Source organism: Branchiostoma floridae, chromosome 9, assembly GCF_000003815.2.
Source record: "Branchiostoma floridae strain S238N-H82 chromosome 9, Bfl_VNyyK, whole genome shotgun sequence".
NCBI lineage: Eukaryota > Metazoa > Chordata > Leptocardii > Amphioxiformes > Branchiostomatidae > Branchiostoma > Branchiostoma floridae.
This window is the reverse complement of record NC_049987.1, coordinates 9659503-9685991: the sequence shown is the minus strand read 5'-3', so window position 1 is coordinate 9685991 and position 26489 is coordinate 9659503. Positions and strand designations below refer to the sequence as shown.

Here is a 26489-nt window from a genome sequence, read left to right as displayed (position 1 = left end):
AAAAAAGGGGTTTGGAGGGGGGGGGAAGAAGGCATGACGCAGATCATCGCCCATCAGCAGTCTGAGAATTCTCCTACTTGATAAATGTAAGATATGTTATATATAGGAAGGTGGAACATGTACAGATATCATTCATGCAAATAAGGGCCTAATTTGCATAATCAATGCAAAGTGTGATAATTACAATGCATCTTAGTTTTTCATACTGCCACATATCTATGATGTTAATATGGTTAAGGGCAGCTTTACTTATTGACCTGAAGGCACATACAGACATAGAATTACAAACTGTAGGTACAGTGAAGTTTTAGTTTGAACTTACTGCTGGCTGGTTATTTTTCAAACCACAGTTGAAGTGTATTTTGGATTCAGAGCCCTGTTTCACTTATGCCCAGACTGTCATTAATCACAGCAGCTGCCTGGCCGCAACTGCCAACTGTTAGCTGCTGGCTACTTGGCCCACGGGTGATTAATTACCTGACCTACATACGTCACCGGGGACATGCCTGTTCCAATATTTCGCAGATATAGGGGTGATTTCTGATATTATTACATCGATTATAACGACAGATACGGCTCCCAAAATCTCATCGATTCGAGCTTTCATCACACCCCACCAACACAACAAGTATGAAACCAATCCATCCAGCCGTTCTTGAGTAATCATCTACACAGACAGAGACACATAACAGAAAATATAACCTCCATTCCATGACATTTCATGGAGGTAATAAAGCAACAATATGAGACACTGGGTGGCAAAGCTGTAGACATGATGCTAAAATAACTGCAACAACAACTTGCCCTTGGACACAGACCTCCAAACATGAACAAAACTTTTTGAAGGTCTTGACCTCAACATACCACTGTCAAGTTCACTTAATTGATTTAGCTGTGGATACAGAGCTATCCCAAATTATGTTTGACATTTGTTATGACTGACCTTCAGCCTCAAATCATACTCACTGTCCATCCAATGCAGTTCAACCGGTTTTCCATGGCCAGGTTCTGCTTTCAAGGGCTTTGAAATACAGCAGCCAGACAATAATGAGGGACAAGGCCAAATCAAGTTCTTAAGTACATGTTTAGCAGCTGACCTTCAGTATTGACTTTTACACTTACAAGGGCTTCTGCTATTCCCTTTGAAATGAAGGTTTCCTTTTGTCACTTTAAAAATTTGCGACAGGCACAGTTGAATAACAAGGACACATTACGATCAGAGTCCTCCCCAAAGGATGGAATAACGGAGACCCTCCACTATACTCCTAGCCTAGCTCCACTATACTACTTTTGAAATTTAGTGTGTCTCTTGCCTATTTTCTTGGTTAGTTTTGCCAAGGACGTGATATAACGTCCTTGGTCTTTTGTGCCAAGTGGCATCACTTTTCCAGTCAGCATTGTCTGCAAAAACTTGTGAATTGGGCATGATCAAAACAATAGATTGAATAGTCGTTTTGCCACTTCACAACAAAGGAATCACAATAATATATTATACTTGTAGTATTTGACACCCTTTGTCTTTGCAAAATGAACCCATTTTTATGAAAGCGTAGCATGTTGGTTTGGGTTATTTTTGCCAGCCCCTCCACTATACTAAGAAATTGTGGGGAGAACCCTGACGATACATGTTTTATACAAGCATTTTTTTCAGTTCCACTGTTTAACAATATTTCTTACTTCTACTCAAAGGCAGATTTGAACCTGTCAGTATTCAACTATTTCTTTTCACTTCTATAAGGTATTCTATCATTAACAATGTTTTTACTACACACCATAAGCTGCAAGCATATGAAATATGAAAAATCATATAAAATGCTCCTCCAAATTTACAGAATTATGTACTGCACAATGGTACTTTTATCAAACCACACACAACAAGCTAACAGTACAACAAGTAACAAGTCTAGACTAGCCAAATAATGGGTTATAATGACTTGGAGGGAAAGCATCTGTGATTGTTAGTCTACTGTTACTCTTGCCATGGCCTAAGGAGATGGATGATATTGGGTAGGAAATGGCTTTCAACAGCCTGTCTAGGAGATAATACATCACTGGGGCGAGCGTGGAGAGGCACCATAATATGTGTATGTAGAGGGATGGGTAAGGGTGGTAATAACTGCAAGTACATGCACTTTCTGCTGTGCATGCCAGTACACCACATAAAGTGACTGTGACCTTTTGAGTATACAGAGCACCCTCTTGTACTTCATTCCAACTCAAAACAGAAGGAGAGTTTTCTCATTCAACATTCAACAGGAGCCATAAAAATCTTGTTTCAGTTGTCCTCTTGTATCATACTCATAGCTAGCCTGGATGCCAGACTGTTTCCGGGGCCTATACAGCCAAACTTCTTGGCTCTAGGCCGTCTAGGGCCAACATGCCCCGCTGAATTAGAGTATTGAGATTAGCCAGGGTCTGGTATCCGGGCTACTTGTATCCAAATCTTTAGTAAAATCAGAATTGATGGAAAAAAAGTACCAGTATATGCTCCAGCCTCGCAAATGCAACTGGAACTCAAGCTCATTAACTCTTACAGATCCATTATAACACTTGCTACCTGCCATTAGTTTAACATTAATTGAAGCTACCATACTAAACGGTATGCAGACTGCGTATGGGGGCGTCCGGCAACTGGCCTGCTAATATGTTCCTGTGGTTCATGCTTCCCTGCTTTAGTAATGAGGGATGTGGAAGCAGTCAATCACCAAATTGAGCTGTACCCCAACTGCAATAAATCCTGCTTGTCGTTGACATGCCTGAGCAGGGAACAGGTTATTTGCCATGCATTACTTCCTCGTCATGCTTCATTTTGTCCATCACTCCGGGGAAGTGGGACAAGTTTTGCATATTAGAAATCAGGGCTCGAAATACTGGGTGCATGTGCACCCAGGTGCACCCAAAATTGGAGCTGTGCACCCAAATATTTTCTTACGTTTATGTATGTAAATATATCAAAGTATATGGTATACCTCATATTCTTGACATCTAAGTGTTAGAAAGATAATAAAAATGTCTGTCATGGTACTTGTTTAAGAATTTGATAGCTTGTAACTAAGGTTTATCTTTAGGCTATTACTTAAATTTAAGTGGTGCACCCAAAAAATTTTTAAGCTGGGTGCACCAGTGCCTCTAATCCCAAAAATGAATTTCGAGACCTGGAAATATTGAGGTTGCAGAATCTAACATCGTGTGATGAAGGGTTATCAGACATTGACAATCAGCATTCAACCTCTCTCTTAGGCATCAAACATGTCAACAGATAAGAGTTTGGATTACCGTTTCTAGGTAATATTTCATAGGGCGAAGCAAATTTCCTGGAAATCAAGTTATCATACAGCACATTTACGTTATCTGCATCATGATGAACAGTAATTTTAAGTCTTACGACACATTACATACTTTCTCCAACCAATTAAGCAACCTGGATAAAGAGTAGTTACACATCCATATTATGGCAGGAATAACACACCAAATTGATAACACAGGCACATCTAAAATACAGAGGTACAACATATCATAGTACATGCAAGTGTTTCAGATACAAATTGAAATTTCAGATGCCTCCCTATGGCCTAACTTCAATCAGAGTCAGCCTCCCGATGGGAACGGGTTTTCTGCGCGTTAAAAATCTGCGCGCGCGTTAAAAATTTGCGCGTTAGAAAATTAAGTTGTGCATTGAGAAATTCTAAGGCAGAAAAATGTGACCCCATTATAAGATTTTCCATATGTTACCTGAATTTTTGGTTTGAAAAGCCCCTGGTTTTTTAGGTCCCTTGGGAATAGGTTAATTTGCATATCCAGAATATTTCAAAATCACTTAAATTTGACACAAATACATGGAAAAATAGCAATATTAGGCTTTGTATTGTAAAATATAACAGCTTGAGGCTTTTCTCCATTCTATAAGCTTCATTTCATCTTTTCTCAAGCAGATTGTTCCACATGCAAATTTTAACCTTTGTTGCGCGTTAAAACTTAACATTTAAAAATCACTTTAAAAACTCCTGGAATATTTACAGAAAGGGATATTGTACTCTAGTATGCAACAATATTATACTTAATTTCATTTTGTGTTATCATTTTTAAGCTTTTAAGTTTATAACTGCAAAATAGTTTTCGAATCCCCAGGGAATCAGCTGATTTGCATATTTTAACGCGCAGGTTTTTAACGCGCAAGTTTTAACGCGCAAATTTTAACGCGCACAAAACCCCAACCCCTCCCGATGGTCTGCAGAAATTAATATTTCAATGCAATTAAATTTTCTACAGCTTGTTTCTAATCCTTTCATAGCACAACTTTGAAAAGAATGCAACAAAAAATGAACTCATGAGAAATGGTGTAGATCAACAGCTAGACAACACAAGTAGTTATACTTTACAACCGTAATTGTTTATGTCCTGTTCTACCCTACCGATGCCAACCTTAAACCTTATGTCTTTCACTTGCCCTACCATTCTTCCATTGCAATGTCCTAGTCTCTACCAGACTCCGGATCGCTGGAAAAATCGTAGAAATGTAACAAATCAGAGGAGTAAGCCGGCCAGAGGAATATAACCGGCCAGGGAACAGCACGCGATCGTCGCTGTTCCCTGGCCAGTTATATTCCTCTCTATTTGTTCCATTTCTACGATTTTCCAGCGATTCGGAGTCTGGTACTGGTAGAGACTAGCAATGTCCTACAATACAATCTCCTGCCTCTCCGGGGTACTATCATGTTGCTGCATAATTGGTTTATACCAGGGATAACCCATACCAGCAACAAAATGGCCATGCCAATCACTGCCAATATGAGCTGTGCAGTGCACATGCACAAGTTTATCCTTTCAAAATCAAGCCAAATTGTCTAGGAGGTAGTTTATTGGTGGGTTAATTTTGACTGGATGATGGCTATGAGTAAAATATAGCAAACAAGTGATGTACAAAATTCAGTTATGACAACATACAGCATTCACAGCAGTATCAACTACTGAGATTTGGATGGATTTCTTGGGAGATGTAGATTTTATTGTGATGATCAACTAATTTTTTGTTTCCTACAAGCAAATGCTAGTAAGTCCCACAAGCAATATATCACTCACACACAAACTACAAACTAGGTCAAAAGTTAGATTCAATAGTGACTGTAATTAAGACTTATGAACATCTTAGTATACTTTAATCAATACCAATTTTAAAGGATGCTTCTTTACAACATAGGAACAAAATACTAACTAAATGTAATGTCATAATGGCCCATTTAGAGGCACTTAGCTGCTTGCAAGTGGTGGTAATAACTTTACATTACAATTAATACATCTATGTGCAAATTGTTTTTCAATTACGTGCTAAAAAGTACCTCTGTCTTATTTATTATTGTTAGAAAACCCACATATTATTCTCCATAGTCTTGCAGGTGTCACAAAAGCGACTTAATAAATGAAGAATGACTAACTGTTAAAAATATTAGATATGTTCCTATGTTTAGGATTCTACCTCAGTCAAAGTGCAAGATTATGTCGAAGTTTAGAATAATCTAGGATTTTGACTGAGCTAAAATTTTTGAATTAGAGTCAAACAAAACTATGCTATTGCAGAAAAGCTGTGATTGTAAGAATAATGTATTTTCTTGCTGCAAGATGGTTATCAACATAACAATGGCTACAAAAGTAAGGATCACTCGGATTCACTCCTATCCAACCTAATATCATTATGACATTAGAACAATCACCTATCTTAATTTGGAATACTGACTGTAACAGAAATGCCTATAGATTACATCACAACACACATGAAATTACTTGTTTTCATGTACATTAATCACTTTTTTTATTTGAGGCTCTTTAATAGGCAAGGTTGTGCCATTATTTGAGCCCAGTTGTGAGTCAAGTAAACATGTCTGTTCATTAGTGTACATGTGAGAAAGAATACGATATGCGGAGGGATGGTGTATTAGGCCCACTTTACATTACGTTTTTCGCGTTAGCGGGACTGGCATTAGCGGGGCTGCGTTAGCGGGAGCCCCGTGTAAAGAGAGTTCCCGTTAACGTAGTCCCGCTAACGCCAAATTTTCTCCCGTCCACTCCGAAGCGTACGGCCGTAGGCTCAGCGGGAGTCCCCGTCAACGCCAAACTGCGTATAAAGAAAACATGTCGGGCTCGCGTTAGCGGGAGTCAGGGTTTAGACGTTTAGCATAATGCGCGCGCTTATTAGCATATGGCTCGAAAATGGTGGGTACAGATTTGCAAAACATTGGAGGAAAATTGCCAGCAGCGATCATGTTCATAACGCTGGGTAAGAATACAGCGATAAGAAAACAGTCTCCCGATACTGATAGTTACTTTTTTATATACTAGTAGAATGAATGTCAACCCAAAAATCAACCCGAACTACGCAGAAAAAATAGTTTTCACGGCCTGCCTTTTCCGTAATGGCCACCTACGCAGGCTCTTACGTCAATCGGGTCTGCAGTCAACCTTCAAAGCTGGCGGGATGTCAGCGAAAAATAGTCTCATTCTCACATTTTTGAACGACCTACTTTTGCACAATTGGTGGCCGTTGCTATGACATTGGTGGGGAAATTCCCGCCACATGAACTGCTGGCAGCTTGAGTTTTTACGTACGAGGTAGTTATGATACCTGCAGGAATTATGCGTATATTCACGGTTATTTCAGTACGTAGCCATAATTTAGCAGGTCATCACTGAAAGAAAGGGATCTTCTATCAAACAGTTCGCTTTGAACGGGTTTTTAAGTGCTTTTTTATCGAAAATTTTGTGGTCGAAGTTACCGGAAGTGTCAGCGAAACAACAACGTAGTCAGGGATTTGTATTTCTCATGCAAGTCACGTATTTGAATTTTCAATCACTTGGTAGCGGTACGCAAACAAAAAATTAACGTTTGTTCAATATAACAACGTGCAGCTAAAAAGAACTGCGACCTTTACGGGTAGACTTTCACCAAGATTTTACATTCCACCGCGCGCCGCGGGTGTCCTGTCAGATTTCCGGGCGGTGTGTCTAAAGAAGGTGCCGATAGCGGCGTCCCGATAATGGGAAATTTACCGCTAACGCGAAAAGCGTAATGTAAAGTGGGCCTTATACACACAGAACAAATCTGTCTATGGCCAGGAAATGTGATAAATTGTAGTTTCCATCAGAATGTACGTATCTACCATACATGCTTCACTGAACCAAGGAGGTTGAACCTCCTTGACTTACTTATAAGCCAGACACTTATGTAAGTTGTCAATTAGAGCATAAATCAAAGCAATGTTGGTCAAGAGTAAACTTGAGAGATACATAAATCAACCCTTCCAATGTCAGGAATGTAGAAGCATAGTTTGCACTGCACTTCACTCATTCCAAACATACTTTAAAATATTTGGGGGTGACAAGATAAAAAATCAAAAAAGGGAATTTCAAATACTTTGGCTAGCGAGTACAATCATACAAATTCACTTCTGTCTTTTTTGCAGTTTGGAAACTTTGCATTGAAAAGTTTAATTGTCAAGGAAATCAGAAGTTGTTTCTCTTTTTAGACAGCCCCAGACATAAACAAAACATTTGCAGGAGAACGGCCCGGGAGAACAAGTCTATGACAAGTCCTCACGTGTGTCAATCGAAAGATACTAACTGGGTCAAAGGTGAGAATGCAGGAGAATAGGAAGTTACATAAACTGTGGTAAATGTATCATTTACATTCTGAGCAAATTTAAAGGTGCCGGTACTGAGAACCAAACTGTTGGCATACATAATTAGGGACAGGGCATGGGCCTAAATCAACTTCAAACACAGGCAGTTCCTAAATACAATAGCCAGCTCAAGGTGTGGTCCTTGTCAAACAACATGACCTCATTGACCAACTCCCAACAGTTGCAGTTGTTATTACAGCATCCATTGCTAAATGTGTAAGTGAACAGCAGAATTCAAGTCCTGGATGGGTGATGATGATTAGAAATAGGTAGGAATTTCCTATCAGTCGGCACTAGACCACTGTCAAATATGTACTGTCTGTTACCAGAAGCAGAATAACAAACAAAGGTGTCTTTCTCTTATCATGAATCAGCAAAAAATTGGGATCAACGTACGTCCGACAACACAAAGCGTGAAAATATGTAATGTGTCAGTGAATATTGATTAACTATGGGGGAATGGAAGCTCTCATGTTGCTGCTTTATTTTGGTCAACTGTCAAGCTAAGTATACGACTTCAAAAATTGCACACCAAAAACAAGAATATGTACATGTACTAGTTACTACACAGGAGACATGATATATCCATACACCACAGGCATGTACTTCAATATTTTTCATATTATCAAAATGCGACACTTTTATTAAGATGGATGAATTACAGGATTTCCCTGATTGATTTGTTGCAGATATGGAAGGACTATATACTGTAAATCATGTTATTTGTGGTAACCTATTCACTACTTCTTCTTGCCAATGAATAAGGTTAAAATGTTTTCTGTCTGTCTGCCTACCACCCTGTTTCAACAGCGAATTTAAAACCACTACAAACAAACTGCGAACACTACATTTTCTTCCTAATCATTATGTGAAGTTAAATCCCTGCAAACTTAAAGGCATCTACAGTATGCACTGAGGCAACACTGCCAGCACTTAATACATTTTAAGTTTCTGACACCAAGAAGGACAGGTGAGGTACTGTATCACTAACGTCCCTACAGGTGTGAATACTCACTCAAATCCAAAGAACAGGCCACAGGTGACCACGATGAGCGCCACGGTGAAGTAGAAGATGCCTGTCTGCCTGGCCATCATGATCCGGCCGTTACAGTGGAACTTGTTCCGGCCGGGGTGGACTTCCCACTTTCTCTGCGGCATCTTCTTCTTGGGCAGGGCGGCGGGGGATGAGGGGGAGAGGGGGGAGGCGGAGGCTGAGCCTGGAGGGTCCGCGGTCGGAACGACGCAGTAGTCACGGCCTTTCATGCCCTCATCGAAACCCAGATGGTCGCCTGCCTAGCCCTGTGGTGTTACACCAGGCCAGGCAAGCTCAAGGAGATGTTAAAGACGTCTGAAATAAGGATGTGGCGGGGAGACCTTGCTCCTGTATCCCGGTTGAGTGCCCTGTTCTTGCGTTCTCCCCCCACCACCTGTCCTGCCTCCTGAAAAACCACCCCTGATTCCGTCGCATAAAATCAGCCGCTGGAGAGCTCATAAGCCACGCAGACTCAGCGGTTCCTCACGTTAGCCTCCACTGTGGTATCAGGGACTTATTGCGGAGACAAGCAAGTCGTAATTAGACTGGAAATCGGAGAAAATATTGTTACAAACTGTATTTTTTCGCCACCGCTGTTTGTAGTCTTCTGATCACCAGTCTTCCCAGGGATCATTGCGACCCAGGGCACTGCGCATGCGTGTACCGAAGTGACCTATCCCATAGTTCCTAGGAACCATCATGGCGGAAAAAGATGAAGGTGGGAGGGCGGACAGCAAGTTGTCCAGGTTTAAAGGTGATTCATGCTCTCAATCAACTCATTTAGGTCACAACTTCTATGGAATAGAAAGATAGACACATAATGTATCACTGGAGTAAGAACTGGGACCTGCATAAAGAGGATAATGGTCAAACTGCCGACCGCAATGTCAAGTGGTTGAGGCTATGGTCGAGCAGACGACAAAAATTATCATGCTGTTGCAAAGCTGGCGTGAAGTTGCATTCCTACCATTGACGTGCTGCGAATTATGTTATAATAGACAATCCGAAGCAAACTAACAACAAACAAAGATATAATACTCACCGTTGCAACACAAAACAATTTGCAACACTGATTACTTTTCAGGAGGAATGTTCCTGGCTGCAGTGGCTGGAACCGGTTTGCTGGCAGGCTTCAGCACCACACTGGGGATGACCAAGAAAAAAAGTCCAGACATGTTTGATAAGGTAAAATGCAGGGTATTCGGGATAGGGCGAATCCTATATATGCTGTTTATAATGTGCATCAATTCCAACCTGAAATAACAAAATGGTGGGACTGCATTGTGTGTTGGCTTTTTTTACCGACTTTGTGCTGATTGAAAATTGACCTCCACCTTAATGATACTTCAGAGTTATTTCCACATTTGCTGCAGTATTATTCGATCAAGATTAGAAATACTCCAAACTGTCTTTTCCACACTGTAATTACATGCACATGGCCATAAGCCTATTGATATTAGTTGCATGGAGGTATGCAGTAAATGTACTAGAAGTAGGAATTAAGAAACAGCTTATCATTGCACTGATACTATGAAAAGGAAACAACTGGATTACATGTACTGCTGTTTCTTCCAGGGGGTGGCTGGTGGTCCGGGTATAGAGAGTGGAGTTTCGGTTGGACTGAGAGCTCTAAAATGGGGAACGTTCTATGCAGTAGTTGGGGTTGGAAGCCTTGCCTTTCTTACATTCAAGATCCTGGGTGTCAGTAATGTATGTAAACTTTTTTTCAATTACTATACTAAGATTTGTTATTGTCTTAAAAAACATCAGTAAATGTTGGCAACTTTTGCTCATATTATGTTAAGCCTCTGCCATACTGAAAACAGTATGATGGTGAATTTCTGTTTCATTTTACAATTTTTTCATCTTCCTTTTACAGTTAGCAGAGTTTCGCACAGAGATGCAACAGAAGCTACCAAGAATACCAAAGGCACGAACAAAAAATAGGGTTGAAAACTTGGACTCTTTATTTGGGATTGAGAATGACACCACAGAGGCAGAGAGATAGCCATCAATGTGCTTTGCTGTACTCTGGATTACAAAGTTAACACTTCTTTGAAAAACAAGTGAGAAGAATTGTAGTAAGTGACAGATATTGAGATATACTAATGTTTCCCCCATTGAAGTCATCATTGCAGTGCGATGGACATCCAACAAAATGTGTCCACCAGTTAGTGGATGCTTGTAGCATAAGGTAATCATTGAAGTTTTAGAAAAGGTAACTTTGCTAGCTACGATAGGGATTGTTGTTAAAATGTCAAAGAAGATCATCATAGTTACCTTAAAGAAGATATTTCCTTTGCTTATGGTAAGAAAAGTAATTTGTTTTGTGATTGTATGTTCTAAATTCTAATATGATGGCATGATTTAGAAGAATTTACTTTCATCACCATGACTTACATGTAGCAGAAATACCTTTTGGTACAAGACACCAACTTCACAGCACATATAGACAATAAGAGGTTGACATATACTATATTAGGTACTTATGTGGTGTCTATACATGCATGTATCTGGTAGTAACGTAAATATCATAACACATCAGGATTTATTTACTTACTGAGTTAAGAGTAATATTAGAGACTGTGCAGCATCATTTTATTCAGTAAATCGAGGATGTAAGGCAAAGTTAGAATTATTATCGTGTGTACACATCATGTGTTGGATAGAAATATTGTTAGAGTGTGCAAATTAAGTTTCACACAAAATCTACTACGTATTCCCCCGAATAATTTCCCACAGAGGGAACAGCATCTATGAGACATGCAATTTTTTCACTATGACAATTCATTTGTTGTACAATTGATTGGCCACATTACAACTGTAAGAATGGATGCTGTTTGCAAATAAAGCTCTCAAAGTCAAACAGCTTTTGCGGCAGTTGATGTACATGTAGATCTACGTATTTCATCAATATTAAAGTTAAAGTTGTCTTCCTCACTACCAAACTTGGGTTGCTTATAATTGTTAGAAAAGTAAGTGAACACAGCAAGAATTCTCTTCTTTAGATGTTAAAATGACAGAAAATATATGCAAGACCCGGGGAGACCCCAAAATATGGTTCTTGATAAGATGAGATAAGCATAAAAACAATGTTCTCTTTATATAGAAGCGATATGATAACATTGCACACAACGGGTAAAGTGAACTGAAAAGAGCAGTAAAATCTGCATCAAGAATTTCATAATCACAGACATTGCACTGAAAATTCAAGTGATCGATACATTTAGCTTTGCTATAAATAAACTTCATGTCAACAAATTTTTCCACACATTATCAAGGTTTGTAACATCACAAAATTGATTTAAAGTCTCTCACTCACTATTGCTTCCACATGTAGGTGCACTGCACATCACTTTCCATATTCTTAACATCAGCTAATAGCTTGGTAACCATACTTGTCACATCTTTGCTATCTCTTATGTACAGTGTGTTCTCAGTACATGTTGGTTGATGTTATAGAAATCAACACTCTAAGAGAGTAAAACAATAAAATAAATTTACAATGCTTGTACAGATTACCAGTGTTCAGTGGGCTACTGGATTTCTATACATGGTTTATAAAGTGGAGACTGTACATACAACATAGCATGTTTGTACTCAAGCCAAAGGTCCAAGGTGATCAAGTTCTATTGACAGCTTTACAATACATGTACAGTTATCTTTCCTATAAGTACTAGTGTTAGAAGAACTGATGAAGTGAACTGTTGCAGCATATGTTCAAAATTCATAATTAGGTATTTACGTTTTAACAAACTTTTTTGGCTAATTCAATTTGCATATATTGCTTGGTTGGCAGAGGTATGTTGAATTAATGAAGCAAGTTTAAAAGGTTAGAAACACAAGGAAAAGTCATCATACAAGAGCATGAAATGCTCTTGTTCTTCTGAACATTTTGACATGTACAGGTTTTTAATATTACTTAGATCGTTGTAGGGTGTTGCTTGTAACATCATAAAGAAGTATGACAAGCCTTTGTCTGATGAAGAAATGTTGTGACACAATCTCAACATGAACCTCCTTTTCTTTCAATGTTTTCTTCTTTAGCAGTATCTGTTTGCACTTACTACTTAAAAACTTTCCCACAGTTTCACAAACTGTACTATTAGGCCTGATGTTAGTACTGATTACAAAGTTACTTCTTTGCCCCAGGTAGCTGCTCTAGAAAGTCTCTCTCCACAGCTAGCTCAGCAGGAGTTGGCACTGATACAGAGGGTATGTTCCCCCGTGCTGGGCTGGAGTGTTTGGGACTGGACTCCAGGGTGACACAGGAAAGCTGGGCCGAGCAAACCGTGTTGAAGAAAGGGAGTAAGTCAGACAGGCTTGATATCCTGGCCACGTTCAGCAGAGGAGTGCCGTACTCCCATATCAGAACCCTGTCGGCATCTTCTGATGGAACCTAGAAATGATAGAAAGACTTAGTTTAATGCAACAATGAGTGAAAAGTCCAAATGGATGAAAATGTTAAGTCAATACAAAATATATAACAAGCAGAGAATATAAACTCCTTTACTCAACATCATTTAAAAAAATGTCTTTTCATGATATTCTCAAATATTTCCTTAAACCTGGGGGATTTTCTTTCAGACTAGTGTTTCTATAGGAACATAATGGAATAATTTTTTAAAGAACGAGTAGACTACCTTTCTTCGGAGTAGTCTTGTTAGCCTGACGAGATGTGGTGTGAAGTCATCCCCCTCCACAGCCCTCTCCTGCCGCTGAGAATGTTTAGTACTATAGACACCAGCCTCACCAACAAAGGCCCAGCGGTACCTTTTACAGAGGGAAAAGGGGTACAAAACAGGATAGGACAAGTGAGGACAACTACATGTACAGCACCAATCATAAAGGCCCATTGAAAGTAAACTGATAAGAATATTTTATGTTAAAAATCATCAAATTTTGTGCAGGCACTCCCTTCTAAATGTATCTTCCCAACTTATTGTACAGAATGTACTATCAAACCTAATATTGGCATAGCAGCACAAATACAAACTTTCTTCACATTCTCAGATTGTAAATCAGTGCTATGGACATTGCGACAGAACATCACAGCCACTGCAGTAAATTTACAGCTGTTGTAATGTTCTGTACACATACAACATGTAGAAACTTACAGTTGGAAGTGTGGCAGCAGGTCGGATGGCAGGGCCAGTGCCAGGTCCAGTAGCTTACAGGTAGCTAGGAACACCCTGAGCCAGTGTGGGTTGGAGGTAGGATTCACACACAGACCATTACCCTCCACATAGGCCCAGCCTCCGTCTATACCAGAAATCCTCTGGGACAGGGTTCTGAGATGAGGGGAAGAAAAAGTATTAAAAAACATGTAAGGTGCTAACCAATGGTATCATGAATACAACTTTGAAGTGAAGAAAAAAGATAAATGTACAGAAGGTGCATCACTGCAGCTGTTCCATTTAACGTTCTATCCATCGGACGTCCATAGGTACCCATTCTGCACCCAAGTGAAATGGGGAAAGTCGTGTTAAGTGCCATTCCAAAGGGCACAAGATCGGTGACACGGCAGGATTCAAACCTGGGACCAGTAGGTCCTGAGCCAAACACACACCTGGACACATCAGCATCAGCGCTGAGCTCCTGTTCCATGTGGAGGAACACCTGCACCAGCTGGGTGATGATGGTGGGCCACAGGGCTGTCAGGTGGGAGGCCGAGATTCTCAGCAGCAGCACCTTGAACAACAGGAACACCTGCTCCTGGAGGATGGGTGCAGGGGGCAGCCGCAGGGTCTCAGCAACCCTCTCTGGAACAAACCAGGTTAAAACAACTGTCACAGGAGGTCAAAGTTGACTAGCTTTCACAAGTTGGGATCGAGAAAAAAAATTAGACATATACACATAGACAGACACGTACACTCAGACAGACACACACATGAACACATGCACACACACAATGACAGACCTTTTATCTCTGGCAGATACACCCACACACACGCGTGAGCATGCAAATGCATGCACGCACGCACGTACACACATGCATGCACACACACACACACAAATACACGCACACACACACACACAAATACACGCACACACACACACACACACACACACACCTTGTATTTCTGGCAGATGCCTCTGGTACTGGTCTGTCTCACTACAGAAGATGGTGAAGGCCAGTCTCTTCAGCAGCATGGCTCTCAGCTCTAGCTCCTGCTCACGGCTACTGAATAGGTTCAGCGAACCACTCTGAGTCACTGCCACTCGGGCTGGGATAACACACATAGGAAAAAAAACCCATTACAGATCAGCTTTCAGACCTCCTTCATTTACCATTAAAATCTGTCTGAGAAATATCAGTTTGTAACAGTTTGGTAGCTAGGGCGCTATGTAACAGCCAATCTGTTTAAGAAGGGTATGAAGCCTTGAAGGGTAAGGGAGGAGAAAAGTACATGGGGATATGAGGAAACATTCTGGAAAATTGATAACCACATTATGTTGGTTTATGCTATGTGTAGTCGGACTGACACCCCTATGTTAAGATGGTTCAGTCCTATAGTTGTTTAGTCCTACAACCGACTCCAAGAGTTCAGCCATGTTGGAATAAAGCTTTTCAAGTTAGTTGCACTTGTGTCGACCATGAGATGCTCCTTAAGCGGTCCCTGTACTAAACTGGCGCTATTTATCTATTCCATCAATCTTGTATCCCAACAAAGATAGCTGTAGGATAGCTGTAGGATAGGATAGGCTTTCCTATCAAATGCAAAATATCTAATGTCAACCATGAATGAATGGATAAAGTACCCACCCATCAAGTCCCTGAATGTTGTCTTGTCGTGGGTCATCAGATTGTCCACCACAGACTTCCAGCTGGACAGAGATTGGCCGTCCATCTGGAAGAAGTTCTGGTCCATGAGCAGCTCGAAGGCCTCACGTTTCCAGGCACGGCGGGTGTACTGGTACCCACTCAGGCTGCTGAGCAGGCGCGAACAGGCGCGGAACCGAGCCATGTTCTCAACACTGGGGGAAACGTAGCTGTGATCAGTGCTGTACATCATGATGTTAAATATACTATACTATCTTTAGGAAATAAATTGTTGCAAAATTGAAAACAACAGCAATGTCTGTGTTATTTGAATAATAAAGACAGTGCTGATAAAACAACCATTCCAAAAACGTGTCCCTGCTTTTGGTTTTTAACCAAATGTTACAGCTGCTGACTATGTCCTTGGTGCTGAAAGTCATTCACTTTGACGTTGTGCAGTCACATTTCCAAACCGTGGCCTGACCGGGATGTGTTTATCACTCAGATCATGCTGATGGCTTTTGTTATTGCATCCTATGTGTTCTGCTGTCTCCTATGATATGATTTTCATTAGCAAAAGCTGCCTTGTTGGGCTTTGGTTTGGAAATGTGACCGTAGCATAACTAATATTCATACTGATTTTGCACAAGGGACATATTCTTGTCCATGGTGCTGAACAGCAATCACAGAATACAGACTGCCATTTACACTTACTATGAAAATGAGACCTACACCAAAGTTAAAAATGCCTCACCTGTGGGACCTGAGGTAAGGTGTGACATTGCCCATGATGGCAGTGAGAAGTGGTAGAGCTCTCTCCTTCTCTTCACTGCCAAACATCACATCCAGCAGTGAAGCTAGCAGCTGATTCAACAAAGCATACATTTGTGTCAGCACAATTATGACCATACAAACAAACCGGCTAAAAAATTAAGTTTTAACCAAGTTTGAGAAAGAATTCTTTATGGTATGGTCCTTTTTTCACTAGTTATCATGGACAAGCTTTCATGTTGAATAATTGTATCAAGGGAGAACCGAAAATTGGAATTAAAATTTGCAGAATCTTTTGCCAGAGAATAAAGTATCAGTGCATTCGTAAGCTTTTATTGCCTCACCTCAGCTAAAAGCGACAGTGCATGCACACTGTAATGTGAACTGTTGGGGAGCACGGCTGGCTGTGTGGGAGGGGGGCTGGAGGGGGGTGATGTTGAGGGGGAGTCCTCCACGTCAGAATGGGACAGGTTCGGATCAGTCTGGGGTCCGGGAATCACGGTAAGGCTGCGGCGAAGCCACGTGGTCTGCTCCAGTGATGAGCCAGCGATGGTACTGCAGGATTCCAGCAGTTTCTGTGTGACATCCTGGAATGTTTTCAAAACATTGTAAGTTACAAATTGATTAAAAATCTTTGCAAAATACCAGTCAAAAGCAGTATACATTACATAAGAAGTGAACAAAGCAAGATCAGGAAAGGAAAGAAAAGTATAGGGAAATAATAAGAAGGGAATACTCAAGGCAAAGGATTTACTTCAACAACTTTCCGCTGAGCAAAAGCCTGTATGAGAACAAAGGAGTCAAAGACAAAGCACTGCATTAAAAGCATAGTTATGAAACATGTGAAACGAGAAATGAAAATGTAAAAAATTCAGTTTTCAAATTTAAGTTGAAACTTCTATTGAGAATTATGAAAGAAAGAAATTTGGTAGCTTGTTGCTATTATATGCACACAGTTATATCATAATATACAGTCATAAAAGTCATCAGTGACAGCATAAAGTTTACCAAATTTATCATTAATCTGGAATGTTCTAAGCAAAAAACGTTGTCTTGTGCATGATAATATGGCTCATATGACCAAATCAAGTGTAATTTGATTCATACTTCTCATATACTAACTTAAAGAAAATGATAAGCAGTACTTGTAACATATAAAGCTGTATACCTGCAGGTCTCTCCTGTCCCTCCTATCCTCTAACATGGGACACTTCTGTACAAACTGGTTCAGTATCCCCAGCAGGAGGAACACCCCTGGTGGGGGGAGGTCCAGGGACAGGCTCTCTCTCAGCAAGGCCAACAGAGAGGTCCAGGAAGCCATCACTGTGCCATTACCCATTCTGAAAGGATTAATGAGATGATGATTAAAAAAATGTCTGTGTGGTCTTCACCTATTAAAGGGAATGCATAGGTTGATATGTACCACACCTATTCAATAGATGTAGTTTCTTTCTTCTAAAGTGTGGAAGATCCTAGTTTAGTGTACACAAAAAATAACAGTTATGAGTAACATCTTTATCTGACTATTTAAGATGCTCAATTATCATATGTCCTAAATGAATTTTTAAGCATGCATGGGAAGATTCTAAACTATGTCATGTTGTATGTATTACAGTGATAATCTTATGATATTCAAACTGCAAATGGCTGTCATGTGTATACTACAACTCAATTCAGGCTTCTGGCTTTCAATGTGAATTAAGTTCTTTGAACTAAAACCTGTTGAAGGAAAGTTGTTCCCTGCAGAAAGGAAACATGATGTGATTGCTTGAAAAGACAAGTTAGTAGAAACTTGACATACCTCATGAGGAACACATAGAGAAACTGCAGCATGCTGACTTCTAGGATAGGCTGCTTCCTGTCCTTCCCAGACAGGGGAGGGGACTTCACAACCTGGAAAATTGTCACAGCTAAAGTTAAGTGTACATAATGGAAGTTTCTTCGTATTGATTCTTTTTGCATTGTCAGAAATAGCAATTTATGGCTATGGAGAATGTACTTCTTAAGATGTTCAGGGGATACCTTAAGAAATATACTAGTATTTAAATATGACTTCCAACCTGTGTGACTGTGTGAATGAGGTTGTCCATCCTGACCACTTTGATGGCACTGACCAGGTCCACTAACCCTAGCTGCTCAGTACTGGCAACAGGTAAAACCTGTGAAAATGTGGGAGAGGATAAAAAACATTGAACATTTTTTGTTGTTCAGATAGCATAGGATTACGCAAAAACTCACATGATTACATTTAAGGTGAGAAATCTAGAAGAATGCCATTTCACATATGTGTGAAAAAGAGTGGTTTACAATCTTCCCACACACAAAAGTTACCATGCAGCCTTTGACACTAAATGTTACATTAATTTTGTACAACTCTAGCTAAATATCATGTGCTGCTGTTTGTGATGATAGAAATGAGGTAAAAAAAGATAATGAAAACAGTGAGCAAAACATCTTGTCCCTCTTGTCTAGTTTTCTTTCTTTTTTTATTTTTGTTATACCCCCATTAAAAACGGGACAATAGAATATGTATGACTATGAAGCAATGAAGGCAGTTAACGTGTCAGAGTATTTCTCTAACCTTCTCCCTGCCATGAGATTTCCTCTTCCTGTCCCTCCAGACTATGGCCACAGCTGCCATCAGGGATGTTCCATGGTGGAGGGAGATGGGGCTCAGCAGCTCCAGGATGTGCTGGCACAGCACTTTGGGAGAGCCCATTATCCAGGCGGGAGGGGGTTGCTGTGCAGCCCTCTGTGCCCGCCCCTCCCCCTGTGACTCGGCCTGTTTGAGGATGCCCCAGGCGGTGGCGAGGGTGGACACTACCCGGGGGAGGATGCTGATGACGGCACGGCGTGCCTCCAGCAGAGGTTTGACTTGGTTCTCCCCCTCCCCACCATGGCTGGGGAGCTGAGGGGTGACATAGGAAGACTAAAATAACCATTTATATGGCAAAGCTACATGTAGAATTACTGTATGATTATGTGCTTTCATAAATACATTTTGTACTAGCATCAATGCATTCAAGTTGAAGCAGATTTGATTCATCTACAATGCAGCTAACCAGCATTTTTTGCAAAATACATAGCGATGAAAATTGAGAAAGTCTATATTCTTCTTTGATGAAATACACCGGCCAATGATAAAGACTTAGTCAGCTTATGTAATTCAGCACCTTGTCCTCTGTATCCACACCAAACATTCTCATGAGGCTGTGGAGGATGTGGGTAGGGCTGCCGTGATCCTGCGAGGACCCAGGGGTGCCCACAGCAGGCTGGAAGCTGATGCCTGACGGGGGTATGATGCTATCCATCAGGCAGTAGTGGAAGATCATGGTCAGCCCCTCTAGAATGCTGACTAGCAAGTCAGGACATATGGACCTGAGGAAAAATTTGACATTGATATCTAAGAAAACTTACGTGAAGAAAATAGAGATCAGAGTTGACCCAAGTTTTTCTCTCAAACTATGCATGTGACAAGTCGGTAACAGTTTATAAAATGGGACAAACTGTAAATGCCTACTTAAAAGTCTGCAGTAATTAGATTTTGCGGTAGGAAGGAAATGGAGTGTTCTTGAAGGTTTTAAGTTCACGGAAGCACTATAGTCACAAATTAATTGTACAGTAACCAAACCACCAGCTTTAACCCTTAAACTGCCAAACCCGGATATATCCGGCACACATATACATGTCCTGTGTGCCGCACCAGGATATATCCGGAATGGCTCATTCCCCAGAAGTAGCAACTTCGCGCACGCGTAGCGCACGAACCCCGGAAGTTAGGGACTTCGGCCTTGTTCGGGGGGTTCTTTTTGGATGTCAGCAGCCAACCCTGGCACTGATAGCATTTTATAGTGCTGAAACTCTGGCAGTTTGCAGGAAACTTGGTACCAGGAAATTGGGGAAATTGCAAATTCAAAGTTCTGTTCTCACCATTTTGGATGAGAAAAGCAGTGAGAGTACTCCTTGGCCAGAGTCTCCAAGTTCACACACAGCTGGGTAATGATGGGAGTTATGACTCGAGGCAAGGCCTTCCCAAGGTAAGGCAGGGAGGACACAGCCATCGTCACCTGTGGTAAGACAGGGCATGAACATGTACTCGTGAGTTGACACCTGTAGAAAAATCAAAATGCATAATTTATGAAGTCTTTTGGTTGCCTTAAGTAAAAAAAAATGTCTGCTAATGTTACTTTATCCCCCACAAATGACATTTTGTGCGCTTTCCATGTCCTCAGTTTCTTTCTACTAATAGCATGTCTTTAAAGAGACATCTCATTAGAGACATCTCGTTACAAAAATCACAGTATCAAAGTGGCTGTTATCACACAGCCTTGTAAGCCTTACCCAGTGAGGGTGCATCATGCCCACTTTAGGCTGCCTCAGGGCACTCAGCATGGTCCCCAGGAACATGCCCTGGGCTGCCACGGGCTCCCAGCTCACGTAGCGCAGCGAGACGGCGCCCTGCTCAAACTGGATCCTCAGCCGATCCCACTCCGTCATGCTGTCTTCACTGTCAGTCTTACTCCTGTGGGAGAAGACCTAAAGAGGCAGGACACATTCTTTTATATAACAGTCCATTATATCTGTAACTTTTTTCAAAGGTGTTACACCTGTACTCAACTACATTTTGTATTTTGCAAGGTACAGAGCATGCAGCATCAAATTGCTAGGCTAGCATACACAAAATCAAGAGGTCACTGTTTCAATTCCTGGCAATCCAAGCTAGACATTGTGTCCATGGGAAAGGGTCTCTACACGACTCTCCACACTAGTACTCCACCCAGAGTAAAATGGTTTTCCGACTTTATTTGGGGAGGTAAAAGGCAGTGGGAAGAGATACCCTGCTCTAAACACAATGGATAACAACTTACTGCCCTTTGACTGCTTTTACCTTTACAGATTCAAACTTTCCAGAAAGGATTCTTGGCACAATTTGCCATCTAACATCTACTGCTCAGCCTCACCTTATCCTCCAGTACAATGATGGCCAGTAGCAGCTTGAGCAGCTGCCTCTGCAGTGCCTGGTAACCGGGGTCACTGGGCTCCCAGTTACACCTGGAGATGGTCTCCCTGGTCATGTCATCTGTGTCACTGTCAGCTAGAAGGGCTGAAGGGGAGGGAAACGTGTTAGGTGCTGTTCTCGTACATCTTAAAATCTTCATTCTGAGTTTTATGTTCATGTGTTTTTTTCAGTGACCACTTCACCGGAAATTTAAAACCACCATGAAAATGATTGTACTGTCTTCTGCTCGCCTACTCCCTTGTTTTAAAACAAACCACATAAAAGGTTTGATCTTCTCCAAAATCAAATAACACTGAACTCAAACCCACTTATAGCATCTTGTTGTCTTTTCTTAAATCAAACTTGCATACCAATTATGGAATACATGTACATGTACAATTAATGTCCAACTACTAGGTGGATAGGCATGAAAACTGCAACTGTCAGTTCAAGTCTAAAAAAATGATAAGATGGAATGGTAAAAAAATACTATGACAATGTGCTTGAGCCAAGTTGAGGATTATATTTCTCTCAGCTGTTCCATACCTGAGTCTTTTCCAGCGCTGTAGACTGTTGCTAGGAGACAGTGTAGTACTGCCTTCTGCACCTTACACCTGGAGAGTAGGTCACTGATGTAGGTGGCAAACCCTCGGCTACTCTCTCCAACCACACCCACCTATGGATGGACAGGTAGCACGAAGATATTTAGGAGAAATTCATTTTCATATCTAGGTTATGATATGAGGATATTTGTATCTATTGTGAGATACAATCATTAGCAGTGACAAAGATTTATCATTCAGCAATTTACTAATAAAAAGAGTATGGAAGTTGAACACATCATAAACAGTGGACTATGGTCATTTTGTGATGCTTGCACAGCTGTGTGGCTTAAGTGCTATAGAAATGGACATGTACATCATCATATACTTTAATCTTGAAATTGTTGAAATAGTTTTATATTCAGTTTTTGTAGTGACTGTTTCATCATGAACCTATATGTAAAACCACCTGAGTGTGTTTCCATTACTACAGTACAGTATGTGACTTTAGCGCTATTGCAAAATAAAAACCATTACAAACATTTTCTCCTTACTGCAACACTAAATCATTGCATGTACTGTACACCAAAAGGCATGAGAAGAGTTTTTATGTACATGTAATTTACTCACCAACTCTGACAAAAGCACTGTTAACACTTCTGCACTCGCTATTTGCACATCTTCATTTCCCCGTACATCGGCCTTGGATACGTCCAACATGATGGGGTAGTGTCCACGCAGGAAGTACAAACACACGGACACAAGAATCTCCAGGTGCATACAGCTGCGAAAAGCACCTGAGAGCTCCGAGGAAATGTTGTGGTAGAAGTCTTGTCCAAGGAGAGATTGCCTGTGCCGACTGAGAAGTTCTTGCAGCACAGATTGTAGGGAGGACCCAGAACTGTGGATGCTGGTTGTAACAGTGGCACAGATCAGAGCTCGCCCTGTATGAAAGGCAAGGAGTCTGGGTTTAACAGAAAACATAAACATTTATATGAAATACAACATTAACTCTAACAATTTGGAAAAGTCTGAATTAGGTGCAATCTTATTTTTAAAGGTAGGTTGTACAACATTCTTTTCAATTGCTGTACATGTACAATGTACCATAAAGTGCATTTTCATTAAATACAAGATGATAACTCTAAATTCCATGGTAGACAACAAATTTCAGTTTCCCAGCCTATTACACCTGTTGTAATACAATGGCAAATAGTAGCTGGGTTAACAATACACAGATTGTATATAACATTTTTGACCATACTGTACCTGCAACACTAAGCATAGACTTGAGTGTAGCCAGGGCATGTAAGACTTGCAGGTGTTCATACACCTGGATGTACAGTAACATGTGCTGGTTCAGCGGGTGCACATTGACAGACTTTGCCTCTTCCACCTGTTCTCCTGTTGTGTTCTTGTTCTCAAACTGGTTGGGCACCGGTGCCCTGGCCCCCACCCTGAGGGAAGCCGGTTTGGGTGGTAAGGGTGGCGGTTTTCTCTTTTCCATAAGAGTACGACCAACAGAGCTTAGTATGTCCTCTGGAAAGCTTGTGCTCCGGTTTCTCAGTGACGTAAGAATACCTTCTCCACTTTGCTGTGACTGCTCTCCCATGGGAAGGGACATACTGCTGGAGTATGGCCTGCTTTCTGGTTCCTTCTTGGGAATGACAGTTTCCAGGATGTCCTCCAGTAGACTCTGTACCACCTCAGGGCCCCCCTCCCCCGTCAAATCCTTCATGGTGCTTACACCAACCCTCTTGTCATGGGAGGTACCATCTACAGAGCTTTCGCTGGCCAATGAGGCTTGTGACCCTAAAGGATTGACCGTTACGGACACCTCGGGTGGTCTGTGTGGAGGCGCTCCCTCCTTGCTTGTGGTCACCACTTCTTTTCCTGCTGGAGTCAAAGCTGTACATGCTGCAACAGGTTGAGGTGTAGGGTACACAACAACTTGGTCAGGACTGACCACACGGAAGCACATGTTCCCATCTACACAGCTGATGCTACGGATGCGATCTTCAGCATCTGAGTCTGCTCCATCCTTCTCAAGGGGGGTAGAGGAGGTCTGGGCTAGCTGCTGGGCCTTGTAGTAGGGCGACACACGTGCTGTGGAGGGGTGGAGGAGGAGAAGAAGGAGGGGCTCCAGGATACGGGTCAGCTCCCCCCTCTGGACTGAATGGAGCAGCCAGGTCAGAGCAAGGGAGCGTGGGATGCTATCGATAGAAGACAGGTTGTCCAGCATCAAGAACATACATCTGAAAAAAGATACATAAAATAAATCTAATATTCAATTCAAAATTATGCAAAGATATATGAATAGTACTGATTACTTTCTGATAACACATAAGCTGTTACCTTATGTCTTTTCAGTAACTTGAATGTAAAATTAAATGTAAAAGTTAAGCACCGATAACAGTACAGGTGATGTACTGCTGTGAACATGTTTCCTATAATAAATTCTATAGAAATCATGGAAAATGCAAAATTACTGTACCTGTCGAATGTCCTGTAAGGCCCAGGCATGTTGACTAAGGTGGACAGTTTATTCCCACTGAGGTGCCACAACACACAGAACTTCCTAAGGGCTGAGATCTGCTTGTTCTGGAGAGACACATCACAAAATCAATGTAAATCCCAACAGAAAAATATTCAACCGTTCTCTTTGAATGAATTTTCTTTGATACTATGTTCCTAGTCCTCTAGGTAAAAGTAAAAAAAAAAAGATCCAAATCTATCACTATCATCTATCAGAGGCTTAGATAGACAGGTGTCAAAATTATTTCTGATATACATTATACATTAGACATTAGAAGAGTGAAGATTAGACATCCAGAATAAAAGATTCATATAGAATACAAATGTACATTCATACAACTGAACAATAATCTGAAAAATACAGTTTAACTTTAAGATGTTGTACAATATTTCTGTTCACTGAAACGTCTGGAATTTTTCACAATATTGTCCAGTTGTATAGATGGAATTATAGATATTTCTAGTTTACTTTTTTTTCTTTTCTATGAGTTACAAAAGTCACACACAGAAAAGCAGAGCCTTCCTTAAATATCAAACTATCATTCATTCCTTGTCTATCTATTTCCAGTTTAATTTATAAAAAGGACAGTTGGAGGACAGCTACACCAATCAAGTTAGTCTAGAAGCTGTCCTAACACATGAGTAACTCACAGGGTCCTTGTCCAGCATGGCGGTACTGATGACGTCCTGACAGGTGGCGGGGGAGGGTGCCAGGCTGTGCAGCTGTTGGAGCAGGGCAACGCTCAGCTGGTGCTGAGAGGCACTGGTGTCAGACAGGTACGCCCACAGGATGGCTGCTACAGTCTACAGGCAAACAGTACACGTTTTAAACATAAACTGTAATCAAAAAAACCTAAAGTGCAATGAAAAAATTCTAACATTAGGATATGTTGCTTTATACAATATACTGGTACTTTACACTTAACTTGGGTTACTATTCGCCCCAATATGTACATCAGTGTTCTGTCAGTCCTTTTCAGCATAGGGGGCTCCTACGCTAAGATTTAGATCCCCTACACTGTAATTTTGGCCCCTACACTGTGATTTAGGCCCCGATACTATGATTTGGGCCCCTATCTATCTGTATCTGTATCTATATAGCCGGTATAACCGCCGTTCGGCGTAACACACCAGCTATGCTGTGTTCTAACCAGCAAAGGCAACTTTTAAGTTGTTTTGCAGCAAATGTTTCTTTCACTGAAAGTAACCCTCAAAATGCAGGAAAAAGTTTTTCTGAGGGTTAAAAGTTTCAATTTTTTTAGGGGGGAAGATTCCTTGAGACACATAAGAACAACGTGCATAAACCTTTGAAAATGGTTCCCTTTTTTCTTACTTACATGATACAGTGTAGTCCTAGTGTTGATGTACTCCAGTTGGCTGGGTAATAAGGCTGACATGACCACCACTGTCACTGTGCCCTCACTGTGTCTGTGGGCTTGGTGGCTACGAGGGAGTGCATCTGGAAAGGAGACATTGCATCATATTCTGCCACACCTTTCCAATGTATCCAGCCAAACCATTATTTATACATACTTGATGGTAGGATCTAAAATTAGAACAGTAGCTAAAAGGTGAGAAAGAATCATACAGGGTCTGTCACAAATTAGATGGTAAGAGATTCCTAACAAATAACAATGTAGCAATTTGAAAGAATTTGAAAGTAGAAATGTTGGAACGAATAATATCAAATCAGGAATGGGAAAACACTGGTTGTCCAATCATCAACAAGGACAACAAAAGTGTACTAATTCAGAAGCAAGGGCAAGGCAACATTGTTTGCAATGAAACTAGGTATAGAAAAGCACTGAATGACCCATTCAACACCAAGGACAACAACACTACTAAAGCAGAAGGACAACGTCAAGACAACATAATTTCATTTTTGCAATGGAATAAAGTAGGTATAGAAAAAACTGCAACTGAATAACCGATTCAGCACCAAGGACAGCAACAGTGGACTAATTCAGCAGCAAAAACAATATTTGCATCTGACAATGAAAAAAATTAGCTCTAGAAAAGCGCTCAATAACCAATTCAGCACCAAGGACAAGACAATACTCATTAAAAACAGGAATAGAAAACTGAATAACAAATCAGCACCAAGGACATATTAAATCAGCACATTACAAAAGACAACATTTCATCATGAAAAAAAAAACTAGGTATAGAAAAATAC

At 40.9% G+C, this 26489-nt stretch overlaps 3 protein-coding genes across 8 annotated transcripts in view; 1 reads left to right on the top strand and 2 right to left on the bottom strand.

Annotated features, from left to right (window-relative positions):
• LOC118422834 (probable palmitoyltransferase ZDHHC14) overlaps positions 1-8965 on the bottom strand; it is a 23108-nt gene extending 14143 nt beyond the window's left edge. For all 3 annotated transcript variants that reach the window (XM_035830616.1, XM_035830618.1, XM_035830617.1), the window contains exon 1: positions 8686-8965. In XM_035830616.1, the coding sequence (XP_035686509.1) occupies positions 8686-8933 (248 nt within the window). In that variant the 5' untranslated portion in view covers positions 8934-8965. The remainder of the gene's footprint in view (positions 1-8685) is intronic.
• Positions 8966-9293: 328 nt separating this feature from the next.
• On the top strand, positions 9294-11636 carry LOC118422837 (transmembrane protein 242-like). Of its 2 annotated transcripts, XM_035830620.1 has the most exons (4): positions 9294-9457; positions 9788-9888; positions 10279-10413; positions 10583-11636. In XM_035830620.1, the coding sequence occupies exons 1-4, from the start codon at positions 9403-9405 to the stop codon at positions 10709-10711; spliced, it is 420 nt and encodes a 139-aa protein (XP_035686513.1). In that variant the 5' UTR covers positions 9294-9402; the 3' UTR covers positions 10712-11636. The 2 variants fall into 2 exon arrangements, with proteins under 2 accessions (XP_035686513.1, XP_035686514.1); XM_035830621.1 differs by lacking the exon at positions 10279-10413.
• The window catches only part of LOC118422832 (protein dopey-1-like), a 24644-nt gene continuing 9439 nt past the window's right edge, over positions 11285-26489 (bottom strand). For 2 of the 3 annotated variants that reach the window (XM_035830611.1, XM_035830612.1), the window contains 23 exons: positions 25651-25772; positions 24965-25117; positions 24273-24379; positions 23048-24033; positions 22409-22722; positions 21783-21912; positions 21199-21341; positions 20579-20773; positions 20168-20304; positions 19411-19615; positions 18819-19145; positions 18298-18396; positions 18039-18130; positions 17406-17577; positions 16992-17018; positions 16582-16824; positions 16221-16330; positions 15470-15681; positions 14778-14930; positions 14273-14465; positions 13821-13994; positions 13347-13476; positions 11285-13102 (listed from right to left, as the gene is read on the bottom strand). In XM_035830611.1, the coding sequence (XP_035686504.1) occupies positions 12839-13102; positions 13347-13476; positions 13821-13994; positions 14273-14465; positions 14778-14930; positions 15470-15681; positions 16221-16330; positions 16582-16824; positions 16992-17018; positions 17406-17577; positions 18039-18130; positions 18298-18396; positions 18819-19145; positions 19411-19615; positions 20168-20304; positions 20579-20773; positions 21199-21341; positions 21783-21912; positions 22409-22722; positions 23048-24033; positions 24273-24379; positions 24965-25117; positions 25651-25772 (4688 nt within the window). In that variant the 3' untranslated portion in view covers positions 11285-12838. The remainder of the gene's footprint in view (positions 13103-13346; positions 13477-13820; positions 13995-14272; positions 14466-14777; positions 14931-15469; positions 15682-16220; positions 16331-16581; positions 16825-16991; positions 17019-17405; positions 17578-18038; positions 18131-18297; positions 18397-18818; positions 19146-19410; positions 19616-20167; positions 20305-20578; positions 20774-21198; positions 21342-21782; positions 21913-22408; positions 22723-23047; positions 24034-24272; positions 24380-24964; positions 25118-25650; positions 25773-26489) is intronic. The other variant, XM_035830613.1, reaches the window with a different exon arrangement.